Source organism: Leptonotus elevatus, chromosome 1 (genome assembly GCF_054856555.1).
Source record: "Leptonotus elevatus isolate MCC_2025b chromosome 1, RoL_Lele_1.0, whole genome shotgun sequence".
Lineage (NCBI taxonomy): Eukaryota > Metazoa > Chordata > Actinopteri > Syngnathiformes > Syngnathidae > Leptonotus > Leptonotus elevatus.
In genome coordinates this window covers 51,213,799-51,231,521 of record NC_141239.1, presented here as the reverse complement: position 1 = coordinate 51,231,521, position 17,723 = coordinate 51,213,799, and the positions used below count along the sequence as shown (strand labels likewise).

At 37.5% G+C, this 17,723-nt stretch overlaps 2 protein-coding genes and 1 long non-coding RNA gene across 6 annotated transcripts; 2 read left to right on the top strand and 1 right to left on the bottom strand.

Annotated features, from left to right (window-relative positions):
* The first annotated feature begins 1,106 nt into the window (after positions 1–1,106).
* LOC147184335 (uncharacterized) lies at positions 1,107–8,600 on the top strand. Its single transcript, XM_086082854.1, has 3 exons — positions 1,107–1,251; positions 6,077–6,153; positions 7,347–8,600. The coding sequence occupies exons 2-3, from the start codon at positions 6,108–6,110 to the stop codon at positions 8,150–8,152; spliced, it is 852 nt and encodes a 283-aa protein (XP_085938980.1). The 5' UTR covers positions 1,107–1,251; positions 6,077–6,107; the 3' UTR covers positions 8,153–8,600.
* On the bottom strand, positions 5,086–9,010 carry LOC147184334 (uncharacterized). The gene is made up of 3 exons (XR_015095806.1): positions 8,937–9,010; positions 8,313–8,397; positions 5,086–5,199 (listed from the first exon to the last, which is right to left on the bottom strand). It is a non-coding gene; the product is annotated as an uncharacterized LOC147184334 (long non-coding RNA).
* Positions 9,011–9,054: 44 nt separating this feature from the next.
* LOC147184333 (uncharacterized) lies at positions 9,055–16,111 on the top strand. Of its 4 annotated transcripts, none has more exons than XM_086068357.1 (5): positions 9,055–9,127; positions 9,646–9,673; positions 10,159–12,363; positions 14,373–14,458; positions 15,372–16,111. In XM_086068357.1, exons 3-5 carry the CDS (start codon positions 10,191–10,193, stop codon positions 15,468–15,470), a joined length of 2,358 nt encoding a protein of 785 aa, XP_085924483.1. In that variant the 5' UTR covers positions 9,055–9,127; positions 9,646–9,673; positions 10,159–10,190; the 3' UTR covers positions 15,471–16,111. The 4 variants fall into 4 exon arrangements, with proteins under 4 accessions (XP_085924483.1, XP_085924502.1, XP_085924492.1 ...); XM_086068366.1 differs by having other exon boundaries at positions 9,101–9,127; positions 10,162–12,363; XM_086068376.1 differs by lacking the exon at positions 9,646–9,673 and having other exon boundaries at positions 9,087–9,127.
* The last annotated feature ends 1,612 nt before the right edge of the window (positions 16,112–17,723 follow it).

Below are 17,723 nucleotides of genomic sequence, written 5' to 3'. Positions count from 1 at the left end.
TAGTACAAATACTTTCCCCCTTTGACTTCCTACTTGAACAATAATCAGCATCTTTTTTTGCCGAAAAAAGTTGTTGTTTTTTTTTATTCACATGCTCCAAGTTTCTGAAATCAGTTCATACCAGCAAAGCAACCACAAGTTACAAGATGTGTTCTTCTGCTGCCTGCCAACAGACATGCTCTAACAATAGTATGCCGCTACAGTATTACTCTGCAAACACATTACTAAACAGTCTACATTACATGTAGTTATTATGATAGCAATAACTTCATCATACAGCACTGAACTTCTCCAACACTTGAGAATGCTAATTTAAAAAATAATATATCTATTTTTTAAGGGTTTTAAGTGAATTGTAGTTTGAAACTAATTTATTCACTCTCCCTTGATGAAATTTGAAAATCTTGCACAAGGACAAAGCCAAGTCACATAATGTACAGGTATGTTATTTGTCGTTAGCATGATCAAAAGCTACATCCTCACAAAACTACGCCAGTTACAAATGTACGTTTGTGGGGGTTCAATGTATTGTCTCAAGAGCACCAGTGCTTAGGAATCCATGGTTTCATTTCCAGCTCTCTTTCCTTCTTTTCAGCCCTTTGACAGTCAACTTGAGTGTGCCTTAACCAATGTCAAATTTCACCTCATGTCAAAATAAGTGGAGCGCACAAGCATTTTCGGATGTCACTTCAATAGACTGGACTCATTTGATCTGTGCTGCCTGAAGTGAATATGCCAAGATGAAGTTAATATTCTGCTTAATAATCAGTGCTCTGTGAAAGGTTTTGAGGGCGTGCTTGGACCCTGCTTGACTTCTTTATGTAAAACTAGCCATGATAAAAGTCCAAACACCAGTGACTCACTTTGGACAAAAAAAGGCGAAGGCCACAGCATGTTTACAGCTCACATGATCAGTGCAGATACAGTGTCAGCATGCATACTATGTGCTGTGTCATTCAACTATTTCCATCGGCATCTCCGCACTCTGCCAGCTATATTTGCCCACTTTAATCCGTCACTTTGTGTCTTGTAAAAATATCCCCCCCAACCCCCTTCTGCCTGACTTGGTCCCCCATGCAAAAGAAGCGTAAAGGGGTGTTCCTGTAGTAAGACTAAGCAGTGGGTGTAACCTACCATCCTGACTACAACAGTCACATAGATAAAGATTCATTCAAGATGAGTGTTCTTTCTTTCTTTTTTTTAATGCAGTTTTCCTTTGAGCAGCCACTTGCAGGATTTGTATGCTGAAGGGTAAGCAATTATGGTTTTGCATATAGTAGCTTGAAATCATTTGTTCCAATCGAGTAGTTCTTAGTGCATATAATGTATTGAAGAAAGCTCATCAAATAATTGCATGCTGCTGTTTTTTTTATTGCTACTACATAAAGTGAACACTAAAGGATTTCATTTTTTGCTTCTTGTTTGAGATGTACTGCTTATGTTAAAACTAACATGTGACAGTTAGAACTCGAACGACTAAGTTACAATCAGATATACTCTGGGTGACACATTTAAGGATATCAGATATGTAACATGGCCACTAAAGTCATTTTATTTTAATTGATAATAATATGATTATACAATTTTCAAACTGTAAATTAACAAGATTTGGGTAAAAATTGTGTTTGCATTTCAAATGTACTGTCAATACACACAATAAAAAAAGATTGAAGTATACTAATATATGTACATCCATACATGTGAAATGCCATAGACAGGATAATGGAAATTCACACAAATGGAGCAGCAACACATACAAACAGCATAAAACATTACCTACATACAGAGGTGGGTAGTAACGAGTTACATTTACTCTGTTACATTTACTTTTAGTAACTTTTGAAAACATTTACTTCTAAGAATAGTTTTACCACACAATACTTTTTACTTTTACTTGAGTAGATGTGTGAAGAAGGAACGCTACTTTTTTTACTTTTACTTGAGTAAAATTATTTTTGAAGTAACGCTACTCGAGTACAATTTTTGGCTACTCTATCCACATGCTATATATATATACACTCGGCTCTGTGGTAACGACTATTACTAAGGCTTAGAGAGGACCTTCTCTGCCTCTTCTCCTTGCACTAAACGACATTACATGCATCAGTCCTGCATGGTATTTTGGCACTGATTACTACTACACTGAAGTCATTCAATTCTAACTATGGGTGGTCTCTTAATGTGTGGGGAGGATTATTCCAGACGTGCTCGACCGTTTACAATATGATGTGGTTTTGCACTACATAAAAAAAAATATATATACAATCCATCACTTAAAAATCTGTGATATATTGATATATTGAGGATGCGAAAGATGAACCATGATATAGTAGCAGATCAAAATGAACGGCAATGACTGATATTGCGCTATAATAAAATACATTTACAGTATAGTATATGGTTCACATAGCTGACTTCGATACAGCCATTGTATGCTCATTTCTCACTTAATCATCAGCACTCCACATTTTCCCTGGTATTGAGTGACCAATAGTCGACAAGGTCGCCTGTTTTGAAGTTAGTACGAATGAGTGACTCCATCTTCCACCACACCCAGAACAGGATAAGCAGCAGTATAGAAAAAGTTTTACTCCACCAGTGGTGCAAAACCCACCCACCCACCACATGCCATGGCCTATCTGAAGACTCTCACCAAGCCCGCCCGCCCGCCTGTTAGTCAACACCTTACTCAAGTGTCCTGGGTGGAGCTTTTGAAAGTCCATGAAGACCCCTGGTCGGTCCCCTTGGCAAGTTATATTTAGCTCATCATGGAATGTTGCACTAATACACTGGATGTGCACATTGTGCATTTGATGTTGATTTTTAAACTTGGTTTCTACGAGAGACTGACTAATGTTGCCAACACCTTTACATTGTTGTCAAAAGGCTGTTAGTTTTAATATCACATTGCACGAGCACAAGTTTAATGACTACAACTGACAGTCAAGTTATTGGCGTTTAAGATATTCCTTCGCACTCCTTCTGGCAATGTGCTCAGCTCTAAATCCAAACGGACTTTATGGCCGTTGTCCCAAAAGCCATAAGAGAAGATTTGTTGTGACTGCAGGCATTAGGTCAGGTTCAATTTCCGACTAAGCCCTTTTTTTACAATGTGTTCTGTGGCTGGTATGCTTTTGTTTTTTTTGTTGGAATGTTGTCGAGGGTGAGTGAATGAAGAACAATCATTTATTTTGAATCGTAAGGTATACTGGACTGCAACAAGCAAAAGTGTAACTCAGAATGCACAATTCCATGAGATCATCAAACGTATTTATATGTATGTCCTTTGACCACCCTGAATAAATGAATTTATTTCGAACATGTATAAAAATAAATAAATAAATAATAAAGTTAAATAAAATAAAAACATCAACACAAAGCATTTAAACATGCTTGGAAAAAGAGTAGGAAGAAGTATAAACTTTTTAAACTCCTACCCTTTTATACCTAATAGCTTATCCAAGTATCTGTTACAAGTTTACAAGTCTAACTGTTACAAGTTTACGTGGGGAAAAAAAACATGAACATATTATATAAATCATATTCTTATAAATGAATCACACAAACATAATACAAAAGACATAATCAATCCCTGGGCACTTTATAGATTTTGCTAGCCGTACTGGTTGTACTCATGTTTTTTGCACAACCTTTCTGCACACTAAAACAATCGCATAATTTTTATTTTAAAGCATAGCATTATAACATAAGGCATTAATAGTGTAAGAAGAGTCTGGGAGGCAGAAAAAAAAGTGTCTAATTTATGAAGTGTCTCCTGCTTTACAAAGGAACTTACACTAAAGAGTTCAATGACCCCCTTGTAAAACTTTATAGACCTAAGTTCATATTATTATACGGCGGTAAACTGGCAAGTCATATTTCCAGTTTCACATTTGTATTTTTTTAAGTGTTAAGGTACCAAAGAAGAAGTAACTGTATTCATTATAAATTAAATTTATAGGTCGATTAACCGGTTATAGGAATTTCCTGGTCTTTAACTCATTTAAAAATATAATTGCAGGCCTCTATGTTTTGTGTTGGAGTACCCCTGCTATAGACCAACATCTTGCTACAATTCTAATCTGTGAAAATGTACATCATCTGTTGTCTTGGTTATTTTTGAAATCATCTTTTCCCTCATTGATATGAACAATTTGAACAGACAGTACAACTTCAGACCGAGTACTCAAATGGCCACGTATGAGTAATTTTGACCTCAGATTTTCTTGACACTCTGCCTCTTGTCTGAACCAACTAGAGTTGTATATATCTTGAGCATCCCTTGGGGTACGATGGGCTCAGTGGAACATATTTGTCTCTTGTTCTTCCTTTACTTGTCAGCTTCAGGCTCAGGCTGCAGAGCTCAGAGCTGTGTGAGTGAGATGACATTATTTTCATCAGACGATTATAAAAACAAATTCCTGACTGGGCCAAGATAATGACAAATTTGGACATGTTCACACACACACAGGTTGTATCCAGCAATATAATGAATGATTTTTAATATTGAAAAAATAATAATAATAAATAAAGAATAATGTATTATTAAAAACGTATTTTTTTGCACTTGGTGTTTAAAGTCTCCAAAAAAACAAAAACAAGAGTGTTATCTCTAATCCAATCTAAATCTATCCCCCCTCTGTCTCTTCCTAAATAGCCCTGCTACTATTATTTCTTGGCTGATAATAATTTACCATAACTAAGTCTTCCCCTTGAAGAATGGAAATTTAAATCAAGGTGACAGAATGGAGTCACAGCTAAGAAGCAGTTCGCCTTTAATTGGGGTGGTATCACTTTGATATTCTCCCTCTGCGTGGCAGTAGGCCTTTTAAGCATACTATTAGTGAATTAGCTTAAGAGCCCCAAAACCAAGAAAGAAATCAATTCAACTACATATGAATTACGATAATGTGATACTATAAGGATTCTCACACGTCCATGCTGATATTCACCACTGCAAACTTCAAAACAACAAAATTCATTGCCATTTAAGGATGACTCAGGATGGATAAGTCATCTGCTCTGTCACGGTTCTGGGGGGACCCAAATGCAGAAACGAGGATGAATGAGTTGCTAAAGGTTTTTATTAGAGCAGGGGTGGATGGCCTGGAGGGGGGGCCGTGGTCCGTTGCGTGCTGAGAGCTGGTTTTGGGTGGCGAGGCGCGTGCAGCGTTCGAGGAGCGCGGGCAGGATGTCAGGCTGAAAACAAGGACAGAAATGCAGGTCAGGATGAAAAGTCTAGGCTTCTTTGCAGATGCCCCACCACAACTGAGGAAAACTGTTAAATACTTCCAACAAATGATCATAAAATAATTTCGACACACTTAAAATGATTAAGACACATTTTAAAGTACTGTATTCCGTTCGTTTACACAGTTCTCCAAAGACGCAAAGCCTGCCCATTTCAAGCTGTTTGTCTCTCACAGTAAAAATGACATGAAATAAATCAGAATTAAAAAATAGCAGGTGAGGCTCATACAAACGATCAAAGGTAGGAAGCGGTCTCAAAGTCTCCACTTCATGGCTCAAATGTGCGTCCGCTTTAACTTTAATGCACAACTAGCGCACCACGTTTAAAAGAAATGAAAGGAGCCGCTTTGATCGATTGAAGTTGGTGACCTCTCCCATGGTGACGCATCCCTCCTGCTTACAGAGCCGCTGGCCTGAGCTGAACTTGTCACTGGATCTAAATCACCTCTGCGTAGAGAGATACGTCAGTTGTGAAAATTGAAGCCAGAATATTTAGATACCAGGATGTTGAACAAAACCAGCAATCAATTTCTTCAAACTAACATTATCTTAACGCTAACATAATATAAAAGTCCGTTGACGGTCTACCAGAAATAAGCAGATATGTTTTTAACACACACAGAGCAGCATCACATACAATTACATACAGCAATACTCACAAGCCTGTATTACAAGTGTGGCAAAAATGACTATTAGTGGCATTAGATGGTACTACACTGAAGGAGTATCTTGAGTCTTGATTCAGACTTGCAATAAAGTGAGGTAAACACTGTAATCGCTATTTGTGTTTTATTCACTTTTAATAAAAGCATATTTTTGTTTTCAGTGATCAAAGAGGCTGACAATCATACCTCCACATGGCACAAAGAACATTTCAAGAATGTGGGAAGGATGGCCGCTCAGGTAAGGCTTGAGGCAGGCTACTCTCTTCTCTATAGTTAATGTCATTTTTTCCCATGTGTGCAACATTGACATTATTTGTCTTTCCTCGATGAAAAAAAAAAACTTTAAAGAAGAATGTAAATACATTTGCAAAAGGAGATCTTGTTGACACCATATCAAACTAGGTGATAGGATAACATAAACATGTAAAACATATACAAATCCTGAACATCCATCCTTTACCATCTGATTATTTTTATTTTATTTTTTTAACCGAACAATCCTGACAATATGTGAGTCCAGCCATGGCAAAAGGGCAAACTGCTGGAGATGAATATGACTTTATGATGTATCCTCCATTATAGCAAAAATAGAAAGAGAGACATTTATGTATAGGCCTACTTTTGTTCGCCTGCAAAGCATGTTCCCTATTTTTTAATTTGTTTTAAGAGGAGCCTGCAGGGTATGACCTAATAAGACTGAGGTAAATGAACAGACCAACGCCAATGATGTATTTGACCCACTTTTTAGCCAATCTATTCATTGTTTTCCCCTCTTGTGGGGGCTTAACAGAGTAAACAACTACTTCTTTTTTTTTAAGTCTTGCAGGCTGTATTGAATATTGTGACAGCAAACCTTATGTTAGTTACACTCTAAAAAGGAAATTGTTGAACCAATTTAAGATTACAAATTGAATTGTTGACCAATTTTAAAAAAAAAAAAAGCTTCAATTGGTAACACACGATTTAATTAAGTTAATCTAAAGTGAATATATTAAATTTAATTAATTATGAGTTCATTAATATTAATACCTACACTTAAGGTTAATTTTGGATGAACTTAATTCAAGTGAATATATTAAGTTTAATGAACTAATATATAATTTGTATATTAATTAGTATATATTAGTTTAATAAACTAATAATGAATTTAACTTAATATATTTACTTTGGATTAACCTAATTCAATCATGTGGTAACCAATTGAAGTGATTTTTTCAAAAGTTGATCAACAATTGAATTTGTAATCTTAAATTGGTTCAACAATGCACTTCTTAGAGTGTACAAAATCTATGCCTGAGAACTTGGACACCTTTACTTTTAAATTACACTGAGCCTAAAGAAGCATGAAAATTACTACTTTTTTAGCCATGTTTTCTTTTCACATATTCCGCCACTTTTGATTATAAATACAATTGTCCTTATCTATTGCAGTTTTGGGAATGCTAACAGTGCAAGTGGAAAGGGACCCCAAGACAGGAGCCACAGTTGTTAAGTCTGTGGCCCCCAAGCCCACACCAGCCAGTGGTCCCCCGGCCACCACTGTCTTTGATGATGGCAGGAAAAGCATCCATGCAGTGGGCGGGTCAGATTGTCATCCCTCAACTGAAGAGCTTGAGCAGATTTTGAGTGTTGTCGATGGCGTTGGCATGCAAGTGATGCTAGATGAGGTCACAATCACCTCAAATGAAGCAGAGCCTGAGTTGGTTAACGCAGAAGCCAACGGAGTTCCAGTCAAAAAAATCCAGGTGCTTGTCAATCAGTCTGTGTCTGGAGAGAACTGTATGCAGTTAGACAGCCCTAGAAGGCCTAACTTTGAAGAAAAAATGACAACAGAGGTCAGTGGTGCAAGTGTGAGATTTGAGGAGGATTCAAACGTGATGGTGGTTCGAGACACAGCAGGAAAAGAGGTGACTATGGAGGATTGCGATTTGGAGGAAAGCCCAGTCACCCTTGTGTTCCTGGGCTACACTGATTCGACGACTGCCCAAGAAGAGCCGGACATGCTTGTTGCAGAGAGAGTGATTATCATAGAGGACGGAGAAGAATGCAGTATTGCATATAAAGAGGCGGGAAAAGAGAGTGAAAGTGAAACGTATCCGGACATTCCCCTGAAGGGAAATGATCAAAGGCCTCAAGTCCAGGAAGATAATGCTAATCAGGAATCATCCTCACCCACTGTTGAAGAGCGAAAAGGCCCTTTGAAGCGCAAGACCTGTCAGTGTTGCTCTGTCATGTAAGACGTGATCTGCTTTGATCGTATACATATTTTCTTACCTATGAAACCGTATGTATCATTGAGGCCCCGTTTAACTCAATTGATGGTTTTCTGCCCATCTGTTACCTCCATTTGACTCTGGGCGTTATAATGTTGTAAGACTACAGTGAATGTGTACTCACCAGCTTGGCCAAGCTCCCTTTGAAAAAGCACTTTCTCCCCCTAGAGGACAAAGGCAACATGCTCCACACATGTGCAAAGTCAGCTCTGTAACAAAAGAAATGCCTTCCATTGTGATGAAAGGAAAAAAAGGAAATCATCTGAAAGTAGTGTGGATGGCAAATATATTAGTAATGCTATCTGTATTTTATTCAGGTTCCTTGATTGTACTCACTTGTTACCTTAACAAAGGTATTACCTATGATAGATAAACACAAATGTTGCCAAAAATAAAATCACAATTCCAATGATTTCTGCTGAGAATGTAATATTGTATTTCAGGGTTAATTCATTTTCAAAATATTTCATTTTTATTTTGTGTAATATGACATTAATAATAATAATAATAATTTAAAATATATATATTATTATAATTATTATTATTTACAGTGCATAACCATTTTAAAGTTTTGGCATTGTAAACATCATGTTTTACCTGTTTAAAATGTAGTACTAAAATATAGCGTAATAAATGGTGTAATCATCACAGTCAACATTACGGATCAGGGGTCTATTACCATTTGCATTCTAAAAACTAAATATGCTAAAATAATAAAATGAGTGCACTTATCTACTATGTACAGTACCTTTGAACTTGGATTTCTACAGCGTGACTCCAGTTCCTCAATAAATATGTGCTGCCTCTTAAGAGATTTTATTTATGCCCATCTCACATGACTCACATGACTAGAACATGCTAAGAAGATCTCCTGCATTATAATTTGGATCATTCACATTTCCCTACGTTGGTGCGAGATGACTGCAGTGCTACAATCAGGTGAGTTTCCTTAAATACGCAATAACTTTGTATAAATTTAGAATGCAACAAACTGGACCTTTTTTTGGTTTTAGTTTTTATCAAAATTTACCAAAACATGTACAGTATATTGTTTCAGACTATCTGCTCAGTGGTTGTATCACAGGGTACTAATGCGACAGATTTTAGATAGTCTTGGGGAAGATCTACAATTTAATAAAATAATATCCACCTTACAAAATGGAATAAGCAAGTTAAGCTCATTTCATGTCCTGTTGCTGGAGTTGTTGCTGCTTGTGTTGATAATCCTACAGCGTAGGCATAAAGCTCCTCGATGTAGGTGTAACTCATAGATTAAAACCTAGCTGCACTCAAGTAAAATAAACTACAGTACTTTGTGATTTTATTATTCTACACATAGCCATTACACACACAGAAAGCTGAAATGTAAAAAAATTAATAAATACTGCACAAAATTTATAATGTCATTTTGAACTGGAGGATCTGGCTCATAATCGCCATTATGGTTCGTTCCATAGCTTTCTGATTCTGATGTTGGAGGTCAGGGTAAGTTCTTCCACAACATGCTCGTCCAACCATGTCTTCATAGACCTTCTTCACAGTCATGCTAGAAGAGAGGAGGGCCACGCCCAAAACGTCTCAAAACAAGATAAACATGTGACTTGTCACAATATGTGACTGAGAAATGAATTTTGTTTTATGGTTAACTATGATTACATTAATATTTGACCAATCCAAATGAATTGCCTGACAAGAGGCGTAGGGTATGTGTGGTATGTATTGTCTATGTGAGAAAGTTAACAAAAAAGAAATGGAAAAAAAAATCTGACTGTATTGCACATGCTGCAATTTTTGCAGTGAACACGCAAAGTGGCATCCTCAAGTGTAAATGATTATTATAAGTGCACAATTATTAAAATTGGTTAAATATATATCCAAAAGTTGAAACAGCAATACAAATGGTTATTAAGGAGCTATAGTTGCTAAATTGTACTAATAAATGTTTTTCACGTCTCATCTGTAAAATCAAGAAGATCCTTGATTATTTCAAGAGCTTGTCACCATGGAAACAAATACATCAATGCGGAAGCGTCCGTCACTGGCCTCTCAGGATGATGATGACCTGTGGAATATGGATTCCAAGCTAGTGGCGGAAAATACAGAAATAGCAAACAGCATCTTTTTGAGTATTCTTGGTGAGGGGCACAAAAGTGAACGCAACACCCCTCACCCTACTGTGATGCAGAATGATGCAATCAACAATGAAGGTGCAAATCATAAGTTTACCCCACTACGACCTTCTCTTTCAAACATGCGTCTCTTATTGCCGGGAGGGAGCAACAGAGACACAGCAACATGTAATTCCAGTGTGACCCTTGTGTGTGGGTCAGGTGACGACATAGAGGCTAAAGCTAATCCCATCAGCTTACACTGGCATCATAGTGAAAGGCAGTCAATGGAAGCACAGAGGGAGAGTAGGGAAGTGTCAGCAGGTGCGGCACAGATTTCCAGAGTGTTTAAAGACCTTACTCCAAATGCTGAAGACCAAATACCCACAACTCCATTAAGAGGAACAAAAGTGGAGACCTGGGGCGAAGCTGATGATGACACTTTTCCAAAACAAGCCTCTTCAGAAGCTGTGGACAAGTTGCAAAATGAGGCACATTTGGACAAGGTAGGAGACGAAATACAACAAGGAGATTTAGCTAAGCCTTTGAAAGCCTCAAAAGAAAATGGAATGACACTCATGCAACAGTGTAATATAAGAGAATTCTTCAAAAACAAAGAAATCATGACGACTAGCGCACACAGTGATCCCAAGGCAGAGAGATCAACAGAAACCCAAAATACTGTAGAGTACGTTGACACCGATTCAAAAGATTCCTTGCTAGTGAGCGACAAAGGCACTTGTGATGTACAAATTCTCAAGAGGACCTCCGATGAGAAACAGACTAAGGTGGGAAAGGCAAAGCACAGAGATGAATTTTGGAGAATAGCTTCAGATATTCTTCAAGGCGAGCGACTACTTCGGCGTCTGCAACTGGTGCAACAACGACAGGAGGCAGATATGCGCACCTGCCAAGAAGCAAGTCATGAGCGGGAACATGAGGAGACAGTTCTGACTGAACATTTGGCAGCAAGTGGAGGGGACCCGTCGGGCGAAGGAGAAGAAGAGGTCAGTATTCACACCATCAATACTGACAGGACAAAGGCAAGCCTGTTGGAAAGAGAAAAGACGGAAGGGAATGGGAGTGGAGAAGCCCAAGAAAAGATGATTAAAGACAGTGCCACAAAAGAAGCAGATTGTTCTGATGACACGCCGGGTGTCAGTTGTATGTGTCCAGATTGGATTCCAACCAATTCCAATGAAACCATTTCCAGTTCAACTTCTCTCCGATCCTCTTATCACCGTTTCTCAGTCACAGAGACCTCCAAGGAAAGGCGAATCCATGAGATTGCCCAAGAGAAACAGAACTTGCAGAGGGCTGGGGGGATTCTAAACCTAGCTGATGATCCAGATGTACTGGAAATCCCCTTTAAAACCAAGATCGTGTTCGACATAATTCCCACAAAAAGATGTCCAGGCCAGGACAGTGAACCGCAGAAGGTGCTGCAAGAGGAGGTAAGTCAGGAGAGTCAGAGAAGACAAGGGGATATCTCAAAAGAGTACGGTAGAAAGGAGGCCCATCAATTAAAGAAGACAAAATTGCTGTTGGAAACTTTCCAGCAGGATAACACACAAGGTCCAACCAGATTAAGGGCACCCCTTTCTTCATCGATGACAGACCAAGTTCATCCCACAGTGCTCGAACATACACGCAGCCTGGATATGTTTTCAACCTCCGAGAGGAAGACAACTTCCGAAAACCTACACTCAAAGATTCCAAATGGGGGATCTCGAGACAGGACACGATTATCTCCATACCCAAAGCAGGATAAAAATGTACGTCTTTGCAGAAGTTCAGACTCCATAAGACCGGATGTCTCCAAACAAGTGGTAGAAAACAGCTCGGTAAGCAAGGACAAGGTTAGTCAGGAAGCTCCCGTGCCCAAACAAAATCCTTTCTTCAAGTTGCGTCCAGCGCTCGCTCTGAAGCCAGAGGTTGAGGAAGACATCCAGGAAGCTGAAGCAAGAGAAGATGAGCTTCGCAATCAAAGACGCACTTTGTATGGAGAGAGGCGACCGGTGACAGAGGAAGGTGACACGCCGCCATGCGCATCGACTGTCACGCCAGGTGAGTTTGGAGAGCAGGGATGTCGAACAAATTTTCATAGTAAGCCACATTGGAGTTATGGTTTTCCCTCAACGAGGTTGTTTTTTACGCAGATACATATAATGTATATTTGTCTAATGTTGTTACTCTTGAATATGACTTGTAAATCTTTTTACCGATTGATAAATTGATTGTTTTCAGCATGATCACTTTCATGTTACTGTAAATCGTAACTGATTTTAAGATCTAAATCGTGTTAGTGGGGAACACTTTTTTGAGAGGGAACCCAGCCTTCTATAAAAGTTTTAACTATACAAATGACAAAAAATGACATCACTGAGTGGACTGAACACACACAGCTCAGTTAGCTGCCACACATTAAAAATCACACGAACACCTATCCAACATTAGTATTCTAGGTTAGTACAGGACCGGTGGATTTATCTTGTAAATCTACCGGTCCCAAATTCCCAAAGTTATAATCTGATATGATCTTGATCTTCAACAAAATCTATGATCTTCTCTTTTTCTGTGCACAAAAGTCTTTTGATTGCAGTGTTATTGTTGGATTGGTGTATTGTTTATATTGAGGCAGATTATCTGTGATTGCACAAAGGTGCATCATATTCCTCAAAGTGTCACTTTGATCTTTATTTCTCAACACATCTTGACCTTCTTACCCTGTCTGGCACTTGGTAGAATGACCTTCTCTTTTACCATCACAGTGTGTTATTCAGGGAACAGGATCAGCCACTAGTGCTGACCCTGTCACAAGCAGTTAGACAACGGAACTCTTAGGTGCTTCTGCCACATTCACAGGAGGCCTAAAAGCAAGAAGACAAGAGTGCCCAGGAGGAGAGCTTAAAAACACAACAGCCAGTCTGGGAGTGTCTTGTTCGTATGTTTAGCTTTTGTGGCAGCTAACAAGATGTGGGTTGAATCAAGGTTAAAATGGCCAAATAAGTTACATGTGACAGTAATGCCATGTGTGTGGGACTTCTTGGGATTAAATTAAACCATAACTGGTAATGATTTGGTGTCATAAACAAACACCAAATGTCAAGCTTGCTTTAATTCCTCATTAAAGTTATATTTGTGTGTTTTGGATTTTGACAAGCTCTGGCCTTCACAATTACTATACTAAACTCAACAAATTCCTACTATACGACTTGGAGCGCCTCTATATAAAGAGTAGATGAAAACAAGATTTTCACTTTTTAGGGAAAAACACAAAAATTGGTTTGAAAACAACCGAGCAAATCTCACCATGCAGCACATTTAAATTCAACCATACTATATCAACATCTAAATGAAACAATATTGAAATAATACATCCACCTATCCATTTTCTTAACCGCTTATTCCTCAAAAGGGTCGCGGGGGATCTGGAGCCTATCCCAGCTGGCTTCGGGCAGTAGGCGGGGTACACCCTGAACTAGCACACAGAGACAAACAACCATCCAGACTCACAATCACACCTAGAGACAATTTAGAGTGCTCAATTAACCTGAAATGCATTTATTTGGAATGTGGGAGGAAACCGGAGTACCCAGAGAAAACCCACATAGGCAAGGGGAGAACATGCAAACTCCACCCAGGAAGGCCGAAGCCCGAACTCGATCTCACGTCCTCTGCACTGGGAGGTTGATGTGCTAACCAGTCATTCACCATGCCGCTGAAATTATATATATAATAATAATTAAAAACAAGTCATACAATAAAATAATGTCTTGGTGTGAACATCAGAATTTCCAAGTATTTCAAGAGTATTCGCTGATGAATTTGTTATGGTGGGATACAAGAAAAATCAATGTCAATATTTGCTCTCATTAAAGTAACAAATGTCCAGTTTTATGGGGGGGAATGGTGCCGTGGCAAGTTTACCAAATTTGCAAGGCCTCTGAAAATGTCCTAGCATTTACCTTATTCCATTAAAAAAATATTTTAAACATTTTGTGAATGATAAGATGTTAATTAAAAGAAATAGCAACACCTGAAATACAATTGCACCATTTTCTTTCCATCTTTAGGTGTAAAGCCACAGTCCAGAGGTAAACTGGAACGAGTCTGGCCACCACCCTGCAAGAAAGAGCAGCTTAAAGCTGAACTTACACAGGTAATAAAAATGACATTAACTCATTCACTCGCAGCCATTTTCACTGAAGCAAACCCCTTTGCTCCCAGCTGTTTTACTGGATTTTGACTGATTTTGCAAGGCCCACAGAATATTGTGTTCTATTGCTATAAAAACATAGAACCTACCTAAAGAAAAAGATTAGAGTCTCTTCTTTCATCAGGAAAAATGTAAGTATTTATGTATGTTTTCGTTTTGCAGCAATTAGCATTAGAATATAGCTAGAATAAAGTTTCATTAATATTCACAAATCTGTTTAAAACAGTGGGGGAAAGAGCTTTTTGCAACATGGCCCTGGTTGATCGCTTATACTCTGCTGCCACCTGCTTGCCGTTTTTGTAATGGCTACCTTTGGTTCAACTATTCTCATCAGTTCAGAGGCTGCATCAAAACCCTAAAATAAAAAAATAACATAAAAAGTGTATAAATACATTTTTGGGACCATGCCACTATTTAAAATAGAACCTTTTTATATACGTTTTTGGGAGCAAATGAGTTCATGTGTTCCATATTTTGGGGTACATTAAGATTTATTGATTTATTTTTAAGAATGTAGTGAGAATAATAATAATAATAAATCACTGACTATATATTATCATTTTATAGTTGACAGAATAGAACGAATGCAAAATCATTGTCATCATTGTTGTTTTTTGTTTATGCTAAGCTGATAAGAAGGACAGTAATAGTTACACCCTGTGACTCGTTGGATTAGTTTGTTGTCCTCCAAGGTCAGCACTCACAGCAGACTTTAAGGATTAGCTAATACCACAGTATTTGTTTTCCCAATGCTGCCTGAAATTCAAGTAACTCTGATATTGTTCTTTAGTTTTGGGTTGAAAAAAAAAACCCCACAGGAAATTAATCTCTCCTACTTGCATCATCATCCCCACAGGGGCCGAGTGTGCACAGAGCAGGAAGTCAGAGGTCTCATCTGTGGCAACGCTGGGAGTTTGGTCAGATCAATGGGCAGCCCTCAACACAAAAGAACTGACAACTACCTACTCAACGCAACTACTCAATTACCGGCATTAGTAAATATCAGAGGAAGTAATCATGAAATAATCATTATTCAGTAGTTAGTTTGTATTCAAATATTGCTGTTCCAAAACAATCTATTTGGCTTTATTTAACTGTAGTCCTATTCAAGTATACACTTTTCACAGACATCTGGCTGGAACCGCACTAAAGTGGAGAGCATCCAACTTTGAACAGCAAAAGAGCAGACAAATTAAGGACTGGAAAATCGTACTTGCTAAACAGAATTTGAAATTAAATAAGTCTCTTTTAAGATGCACATCAGCCAGTAGGACTGGTCCATACGGTGAAAAGTATGTTAATATAGAGGAAAATATTTATAATATATTATTTGTTTACTTTTCACAATAGAGTCATGAGATTGGATTTTGTATTTTAAGGTTTGCACAATAAAAGTTTTCTAAATTACATTACAGTTAGATTTTATCTCTCTCACTTCTCTTTGATTAATTTAGCCTTACTTCTAGATTAAAAAAAAAAATACAATTTGCATACACAATGTGAATTTAAGAAATACAAACTGTTAATTGTATGTGTAAAACAATTGTTTATATGTTATATTGTCATTGCATTGCTTAATAAAACCCTTGCTTCCGCTTCCAGGCCCCTTGGATTAACCTGCAAAAGAATCGCTCCACAAAATTAGAAAGCTGCTCCTCAAATGAAGTCATTGATTCGCAAAACTGGTCCACAAAGGGGAGAGTTTTTCACTAAGGATTATTCCTCTTTAAATGATGCCAAATATTAAAATTTTGTGTTGTGTATTCAAAGTAACAGAGATAACTTTTAATTTTAAATGTAATTTTTTTTTAAATAGAAAATAACTGAGAGGTGGGAATTATTATTAATAATAATAATAATAATAACAATAATAATAACTGCCCATCTGTTTGCTATTGACTTTATTTGTCAATATTCTATTGTGTTATTTAAACTCATTATTTGATACGTGTTTTTTTTTGTTTTTTTGTTAGTTAGTTTTGAGTAAAAACAACAATAAGAAATACCAAAAATAAAAGCTGACTACTGGATACATTTTTAGTGGATACTCTTGTATACACTTTAATAGATATGTAGTCATAAAACAGATGAATAATATATACTGTATAAAAGCTGCTTTGTATAAATATGTAGACATTCTTCTAAATATTTGCTTGTGTGATTAAAATCAATGCATATCAGCTGGTTGCAGGGATTAGGTCTTAAAGTTACTAGTGATATTTATTTATGTTGTCTTTGTTAAATTAACAGTGGTGTTTACTGTACTGTAAATGCAGGTATTGTACTGTATTCACGTTCAACAAGCTATATGGATTTGTGACATTACAATTACTCACCAAAAGGAGGCAGCATTCCCTTGACTGCAAGCAGAAAGGTATTGGACATGATGATGAAGACTGCGGTACAGTACTGAACTATATTAGTAAACCCAAAACACAACTGCAAATTGGTAAAACGTGTGTGTTTGTTAGTGAATGTTAATTAAATATTAAAGGTGGGGCGTGGGGGCGGGGACACACTAATTGCTACTGGCAAAACCAAACATCCAAATATTTTAATGTTAGTGCATAGTGATGATGAAGATAACTTATGCAATACGCTGTCACACACCGGAAGCAGCTCTGGGATCGTACAGTGCAGTTATGTAACCTTTGTAAATTATCTAATGATGAGTCACTTCATAAAATAAGAACAGGTTGTCATGTACGCAGCTCGAAAGAACATCTGTACCATTTTGTGCAAGAGTGTGGGTGGTACCTTCCTCAAAAGTTTGCCACACTGAGTCAACATGACATGACAAATCAAGTGTGCCTTAAGAAAACGAGAACAAACAAGAACATGACAACATCAACATGAATATTTTTATTTTGATTAGAGTTTTGGTTTGTGGACTGTGATGGACTTATGTGTCCTTGGCCCTCTGTGTCAATGTGGCGTGACAAAAAAATGTATTTAATTTTTTTTATTTTATTTTATTTTTTATTTTATTTTTATTTATTTTTTTGTCGTTGTTGTAAATCATCTTTTTGAGCTCCCCTGTGTGTACCACTGCTTAGTAGATTTGAGCTGGAACTGTCATTTCATGCAGAAATTGGAAAACACACTTGATGAGGAAGGAAAGAAAAGAAAGAAAAAAATACTTAATGTCCTGAAAGGAAATAATTTTGGGGGGGAAATATGTCTAAACCTCAATTCCGTTCAAGTAGAG